Here is an 8011-nt window from a genome sequence, read left to right on the forward strand (position 1 = left end):
TGGGCCTTTTGTGATCTACAGCTCATCATTTTTGGGTGGTGCGAAGTCATCGGTCGAGCTGAAGTTGATCGAGCCTCGCCCTGCGCTCATCCTCCTCTTCCGCACCCACGCCACCAACACCGCCACCGCCACCACCGCCACCACCACTGCAACCGCCACAGGGATTGCCACCGCCACGGCGATCACCCAGGTCTGATCGTCTCCCGTCGAGCCCTTCTTTCCCTTCAGGAAAAGCCCAAAGTCTGCGGCCCCATGGCATCAGTTCATCTCGTGTAGGAGGATCAGAATTGGGGGAAGATTACCTGGATCGTGAATGAGCGTGGCGTTGCCGAAGTAGGGGAAGCGCAGGACCAGCTCCGATGTGGCTGTGTTGATGGAGCTGGCCGTCGTGACGATCGTCGTCATTGTAGTTGTTGTGTTGCTGATGACTTCCGCTACATCGAGCACGCGGATGGTGGCGTCGACTCGGCCGCCGTGCTGGCCGCGCAGCTCGAACGTGGTCATGTTGGCCGTCGTGTTTAGGGCTGTGGCCGAGGCAAAGGGCGGGTAGACGGCGATGGCCACCTCGAGGTTGTTATCGGGCGAGACCCACGGCCAGCCGGTGATCGCCAGCGACAGCTTGGCCAGCTCGGGCCTCAGCGGAAGGGTAATGTTCGCGAACAATGCAGTACCGGGCCTGTCGAACAGCGATATGGTCGCCACCACCTTGGTCGTGGTGTCGTTGAAAAGGCCGACTACCTCGAGCACGAACTCCTGAGTGGCGTTGGTGGTGCTCGACACTGCTTGCCACTTGCCCTCGAGCACTGCGCTCTGTACGACTGACCCGTCAGGCGCCACCTCGTTGAGCCGCGGAAACGTGAACTCGACCGAGAGATCGGCCGCGAACGACGCAGCTTTGCCTTCGGGGGCTGGGTCGGCGGGCAGGATGCTGAAGGTGGGCCGCAGCTCGTCGAGCTCGAGGAGGAAGGGGATGCCCGCGGTGGCGTTGGAGAAGACCGACGTCGATGGGCGGATCGCGAACTCGACGATGGAGCCTGACCACGTGCGCAGAAGGTATGGCGAAGCGGCGAGCGCCAGGCTGCCGACGGTGTTGGGCGCTACGTTCCGCTCCTTGACGTACAGCTCCACCACGCTCGATTGAATCTCACCTAATGTGCGTGCGTGCGTGCGTGCGTGCGTGCGTGCGTGCGTGCGTGCGTGGCGGTGATGTGTGCGTACGCGTGTGGATGTCAGGCCAGCGTGTGAGTGTGTGTGCATGCGCATGCAAGTGCGTTTCGAGTACCGGGAGGGAAGTAGAAGCTCGAGGCGTTGGAGGTGAGCGTGAGATTGCCGCCTGCATGCGCGACGAACCCGACCCTGAACCCGCCGGTCATGGGTCCACCCGTCGCCCTGGCGCGTACGCGCAGCGGCCTGTCCCACGACACATACTGGTCCACGAACGGTGTAACGAACTCTATCGTGGCCTCCGGCAGGAATCGAACCGTGCTGCAGTTGCCTGCAGGCACAGCTTCCGCGTCAGGCCGTGAACGACATCGCACAGCTGTTGAAGGAGTGGGAATCGAACCGTCGACGGTGGTGCCGATGGGGAGGCCGTGCAGGATCGGCCGTAGGTTGTCGGGGTCGTCGCACCACACGACGGTCTGGTTCGGGCTGGCGCCCTGGAACTGTACCGCGCGGGTGAAGTTGACCCAACCGCCCACGGCGGCGTTGAGTGGCGAGTACTGGAGGGCGTGCGATTGGCTCAGAGCTTCGGTGTTGGCCTCGGTGGTGAGCCCCACCCGACCGTAGGACAACCATTCACCGCCCTCGTAGGACACCGCCAGCAGGCTGCTGGATTGGCCTGTCGAGTGGGAGGGACGGCCAGCGAGGTCAGTCAGAAAAAGAGTCAATGTTTTGGGGCGGGAGACCGCTTGAGTGCCAACAACGTACTCGTGGTGTCGGACAGAAGCACTGACAGGTCGCCGTGCTGGACCCAATTGAGATAATCCTCTGTCACGATTCCTGCAGTTTTGTTTAGATAAAGGAAAAGGCGTTGAGATTGGAGCAAAAAGATGTTTCGTGCCTCTGAGCTTAGAGTTGCCGGCTCCTCGAAGCGACACCGTCATGTCCCCTTTTTGGTCCCACAGAGAATTGGCCACAATGCAACCTGCGTTGCGTGCGTGTTCTGTTGTGAGCGACCGACAGCAGGCGGGGAAGACAACAAGGCAATCGCTCTCTTACCTCGTGTCAGAAAGGCGTTGCTGGTGGTGATGTTGATGGACACATCGCCTATCTGGTTCCAATACGCTCCTCCGCCCGGTGGCTGCGGGCCTAGCCAGATGCCCACAGCTTGACCTGCAAACAAATGAGAAAAAAGGTGCAATCAAACTACAGAAAACCCAAGGTGCGCTTGGGTTCTGGAAGGTTGGCGGTACCTTCAACTACCTCGACATCCATGGTCACCGACCCTTCTTGCACCCACTCCAGCTTGACAAACGGAACAAAGGCGTCAAATTGAATCCCTAGCACCACATCGTCGTAAGTGATGGGCAAGCAAGAAAGCAATGCAGAGCTGAGTGGCTCACCGCCAATCGACCCCGGCCCCACGCCTGTGGCGGCAATCGTCACATTTCCCTTCTGCAGCCACGTGACAGAGGAGTTCTGCACGGCTGTGACCTCAATACCTGGGAGCGCTTGGGTGAACACGATTGTAAACAGGTGAAAGTATGAGGGTGTCGCACATCTGCCGCTCAACTGCTCACCCTGCATGTTGAAAGTCACACTCTCCGTTTGATTCCACAGCGCAGTCTGGAGCGCCCCAATCGTAATTCCTGCCAATTCGTTGTTGGTCAGAAGTATCATCACACCTCTAAAACCGAGGATGGGTTGCATACCAGCTCGGGATATGTAGCCAGCGTTTGTGCTCGTGAAGCTCGCTTGGCCATGCTGGTGCCACGTGGCGTGATCGCCCTTGAGGTGGACCCCCGACCACTGCTGGAACGTGCAGTCGAAGTCGCCGCGCTGCACCCAGGTGGCATTGTCCAGCGTTACGCCTACCAGCTCATCCGGAGTCGTCGCAGGAACTACCAGTGATACGTCGCCGACCTGGTCCCACGTTCCTCCCGCAACAACCTCAACACCTTTGGTCGCACAGAAGATGTTAGTTTTGTAAGATATACAATATGTCGACACGCACGTATATTCTGCATTCGTCACATTCTGAATGTGGGCCATGGGCACGGTGAACGTACTGGCGTTGTTCAGCTGGAAGGTGCCGATGGTGCTAAAACTGACACCTCGAATGCTCAGCCACTTGCCAACTCCGTTGACAACTACAACTCCGTTGTTCATTACACTTGCCCCGCCAAATGAGGTTATGCTGGTGCTTGCTTCTTGTTCAAAGAAGAGGCGAACGAAAGGAAAGGGGTGAAGCAATGGTACGAAAAGGTGAGAGGCCGGGTGATGTTGATGGCGGGCTCGTTGTAGGGTTGAGGATCGATCAGAATGACCGAGCCTGCCGGAGAAGTGGTTGCCGCCTCCCCGATCGATGCGTAATCGCACCCCGTGGGGCAGACGGTAACTCCCGCAACTCTACGGGGTGAGGGGGGGGGAAGTGAGAAGAAGGTGCACTAACCTCCCCGCCAGTCTAACCGCGTACGGTGGAGCAAGTAAGCAACAGAGGAGCGTTACAACCAAGGCCTGGTTGATCGCTGGCCCCTTGTTGGCACGCTTGGCCGGCTGGTGCATTGGCTGTTGGCACTGTCCTGAAGTGAAGAGAGTGTTTGCGGTCCACGCAAGTTACAAGTTTCGGGCTCGAGCCAGCACAACGGCGCCGCCTCGAGGCCACACTTCATTGGTGGACAGAGAGAGACCAATATATATTTTGATTTTTTTTTAATGCCCAAAGCCAAACAAGAAAGTGCACAATAAGTGGGCACGCAAGAGGCTGGGGCAGTGTTGGCGGACAGTCTTCGTCTAGGCGTCGCCTCCCTTGGTCTCCTCGCTGTCCTTGTTGAGCGAGTCGACGTTCTTGTTGGCCAGGCCGTTCTTGCGGTGCTGCTGGTTGGACTCGTACTCGGCCCGCAGGATGCTGGCGGCGGTGACCATGTTGCGCAGCGACGGCACGACCTCCTTCCACTGGCGGGTCTTGAGGCCGCAGTCGGGGTTGACCACGACGCGCGACGGGTGGAGGTGCTTGAGGAAGAGGCGCAGCTTCTCGACAATCTCGTCGACGGTGGGCACCACCGGGCTGTGGATGTCGTACACGCCGGGGCCGATGTCGCGCTCGTAGCCGTAGGCGGTGAGGTCCTTAATCGTCTTGTCGTTGTTACGCGAGTTCTCGATCGAGATTACATCGGCATCGAGCGCGTCGATCGCCGCCATCACGTCGTCAAACTCAGCATAGCCTGAAACAAAACATCAATCAGCACGGCATAATACGACACGACACGACACGACATGGGCGTACACATGTGGGTGACGATCTGGACGGATGAGGGGGCGCCGGCGGTGGCCAGGCGGAAGGAGTCGACGGCCCACTGGAGGTAGGCGTCGCGACGGGCCGCGTTGAGCGGGAGGCCCTCGCGCAGGGCCGGCTCGTCGACCTGCACCACCTTGGCGCCGGCCTTGGTCAGGTCGTCGATCTCGTCGCGCAGGACCAGGGCGATCTGGAGGGCCTGCTCGCGGCGGGTGATGTCGGCCCGCGGGAAGGACCAGTTGAGAATGGTGGTGGGGCCGGTGAGCATGGCCTTGACCGGCAGGTGGGTGTAGGACTGGGCCACGACGAACTCGCGCACGGTCATCGCCAGACCGCCGCTGCGGCTCAGGTCGCCCCAGATGATGGGCGGACGCACGCATCGGCTGCCGTACGACTGCACCCAACTTGTTTTGTAAACCACATCAATCATTAGTTAAGCGCACGACCCACATGACACATAACATGGCCATGTTGAAGTACCCGTTGTTGGTGAAGGCAAAGCCGTCGATCTTCTGGCCGAAGTACTCGACCATGTCCGTGCGCTCAAACTCGCCGTGGACGGGCACGTCGATGCCGAGGCCCTCCTGGAGCCCGATCGAGTGGGCGATGTGCTGGTCGATCTGCGACCGGTACTCGTCGGCCGTGATGCGGCCGCGCTGCAGCTTGACGCGCAGGCCGCGCACGGTGGTGGTCTGCGGCAGCGAGCCGATGCTGGTGGTGTAGAACAGAGGCAGAGGGACCTGCTGGGGCTTGCGCTGGGCAAAGGCCTGGGCGCGCTTGAGGTCCTCCTCCTTGAGGTTGGCGATGCGCGTGCGGATGGCCTCGCTCGAGGGCTTGGCCGAGTGGAACGCCGACCAGGCCTCCTCGATCGCCTTCTTCTCCTCTAGCGCAGCGGCATTGTCACCATCTTAATTCGACACACGATAGACACACACGCCACGCGACTGAGTTCACTGAGATCTCGTGAAGTGGAAAACGATTGAAGTAGTACCCTTCTTGATGAGCCTAGCGATGAAGTCGACCTCCTTGAGCTTCTGGAAGGCGAAGGCAAGGACCTGGCGCAGGGCCGAGGGCAGCTTGGTCTCCACGGTGGCATCGTAGGGCACGTGCTGGAGTGACGCCGAGGGCTGGACCACCAGCTTGCCCTCGAACGACGCGCGGATGGCGGCGAGCTTGCTGATGACGTCATCAACCTGTCCGAGAGCGGCGGCACGCGTCAGTGTCGATAATAACGTGTGTGGTGGATGTGGCATCTAGACGCCTACGCGCCACGTACGTTGATCTGCCAGACGTTGCGGGCATCAACCACGCCGGCGCCGAGGGTGAGGTGCTTGGGCAGCCCGTGCTTGGCCAGGAGGCCGGCGTTGTCGCCGCGGGTGAAGTCCAGGCTGACGCCGACCACGTTCTTGGGTGCGGCCTGGAGCCACTTGAAGGTCTCCTCGCCGAGGTCGTCGAAGAAGGTGACGAGGTGGACCTTGGGTCCGTCGGCGAGCGCCTCGAGCACGTGGGTAAGGAGAGCGCGGGTCTCGGCGTCGTGGTTGACCACGAGAATGGGCTCCTGGAACAGCACCTCGTCGACGTGGGCGGCCTTAAGCTGCTTGAACAGCTCGACGTAGTGGGGCAGGACGTGGTCCTTGAGGAAGGCCGCGGCCAGCTGGGCCTTGGTCTCGGGTGCCGCCTGCTGCGCGCCGCCGACAATGTAGCGGCACAGCTTGACCAGCGTCACCGGTCCGAGCACGATGGGCAGCGACTGCACCTGAATGTGCGTGTGTGCATGTGTGCGTGTATGTGTGTCAGTGCAACAATTCGGAGTGTAATGGGTGGTAGACCAAAGAAAGGTTACCGTCTTGCCAGCAGCGGCGGCGGCGACGATGTCGCGGGACTTGGCGATCTGCTGGAGGAAGTCGGAGAAGTCGACCTCGGCGGCGAACTTGCCGGCGAGGAAGGGCTCCTCGATCTCGGGCACCAGGTAGTGGTAGTTGGTGTCGAACCACTTGGTCATGTGCAGCGCCCTGGCGCCGGGGATACCGCGAGCCAGCGCGAAGTACAGGTCCAGACCCTCCTAAAAATAACAATAATAACATTTAAAAATGCAATGCCCACAACATTTGTGAAACGGTGAATGTTTGTCGACATCACGCAAATTCTACGCAACACGCACACATTCCACGTTGCACACGCACACGCAGCCTAATACTGACACCACACAGGAAGGGCGCATGCGTGCGTACCTTGCCCGAGTTGGCGAAGCGCGAGGGGATGAGGCCGAGGCGGAAGGTCCAGTCGAGGACCTGGTCGTAGAGGCTGAAGCTGCCTACGCCGATGCGCTCGATGCCGGCGTCGACCTGGGCGAGGAGGTTGGCCTTCTCGACCTGGGCGGCCACGTCGAGCAAATGGGTACGGTCGGTGGTGCCGGCCCAGTAGGACTCGAGCGCCTTCTTAAGCTCTCGGTCCTTGCCCACACGCGGGAAGCCGATGGTGCCCGTGGCGACCTCGGAGAACTGGGGTACGTTGATTGACATGACGGTCTTGTTGATACGAGTAGAATAGCAGCGGTGTTGAGAGTAGTTGTTGGTGTTGAGGAAAGATCGAATGAGCGAAGAATCTCCTGTCAAGAGTCTGTATAACACACCACATCAAGAAGATCTAAGTCACTCTCTGTTGTGTAGCGTGTTGTTTGGTTTGTTGTCGTTGTTGTTGTTGTTGGGTGTCGGGCAGGGCTGAGCCTTACCTTGGCTTTCTGGACAACTGGAGAGCGAGCGAGTGAGCCTGAGTGCCGGTGCGGTTTTGGGTAAGAAGGGAAAGTGGAGGGCTCAGGTGGTGGCTTTTATACCTGGTCTGGTGAGCCAGAAGCCGGCCCTCTGTCAACTCTCCGCTCGCCTGCTGTTGGCCCATTTCAACCCCGCACGCCCACACGCACCGCCACACGACCCACCAGGGCCGACACGTCAGCGCACGCCGAGCAGGTTGGTGGCCCAACACCGCGCCCAGGCCAGCGTAATGTTGGGCGGACGGACGGAGCGGAAACAGAACACACAAAAGGTAAAACTCCTGGCTGGCGCGGTGAGTGCGCGTGCGGTGTTAGTACAAACACCGGGCGTGGCCGGCGGCGTACCAACAACTGTCGGAGTTGCCCACACTGCAACCGATAGGCCAGGAAACATCCGTAGCGGTTGTGTTGGTATCGGTGGTGCCGGTGGCTTGGTGTTGGTGGAGAGGCGCCCGAGACCTCCGCGACCCAATACATTGCAGTAGTGGTATGCCGGCCACGAGCGGCCAACGGACTGTCGCATGCCTGTATTGCCTCCCCCCCTCACCAATGAGCGCTAAATAAAGAATAATAGAAGGAGACGCTGGAGGGCATGTCGGCACCTTGTACGTTAGGAGCAAAGGGAGGGAAGCAATGGAGGATGATTGAATGCCCGCATGACGGCGTTGCTCATCTTGTCGCACTACACTTGCTCGTGATTTCAGGTGTATTTCTCCAGCACAAAGCCTTTCTTTTTCTGTTTCTTTTTGGTTTCATTAATTTTACAGAGGCGAAGACTCCCTCGC

At 59.8% G+C, this 8011-nt stretch overlaps 2 protein-coding genes across 2 annotated transcripts; both read right to left on the reverse strand.

The window, feature by feature from the left end:
• Positions 1 to 15: 15 nt before the first annotated feature.
• Positions 16 to 3330, reverse strand: ACA1_214630 (uncharacterized protein; the record flags this gene model as incomplete). The annotated part of the gene is made up of 10 exons (XM_004337019.1): positions 16 to 242; positions 303 to 1148; positions 1283 to 1495; positions 1565 to 1840; positions 1930 to 2001; positions 2221 to 2334; positions 2415 to 2501; positions 2565 to 2663; positions 2721 to 3119; positions 3231 to 3330. The coding sequence occupies 10 exons, from the start codon at positions 3328 to 3330 to the stop codon at positions 16 to 18; spliced, it is 2433 nt and encodes an 810-aa protein (XP_004337067.1).
• A 624-nt stretch (positions 3331 to 3954) lies between these two features.
• On the reverse strand, positions 3955 to 7351 carry ACA1_214640 (cobalaminindependent methionine synthase; the record flags this gene model as incomplete). The annotated part of the gene is made up of 8 exons (XM_004337020.1): positions 3955 to 4385; positions 4448 to 4839; positions 4937 to 5363; positions 5448 to 5649; positions 5733 to 6206; positions 6300 to 6518; positions 6688 to 7075; positions 7290 to 7351. 8 exons carry the CDS (start codon positions 7349 to 7351, stop codon positions 3955 to 3957), a joined length of 2595 nt encoding a protein of 864 aa, XP_004337068.1.
• Positions 7352 to 8011: the final 660 nt, after the last annotated feature.

The sequence above is a fragment of the Acanthamoeba castellanii genome (genome assembly GCF_000313135.1).
Source record: "Acanthamoeba castellanii str. Neff unplaced genomic scaffold scf7180000084758, whole genome shotgun sequence".
In the NCBI taxonomy this organism is placed as follows: domain Eukaryota; phylum Discosea; order Longamoebia; family Acanthamoebidae; genus Acanthamoeba; species Acanthamoeba castellanii.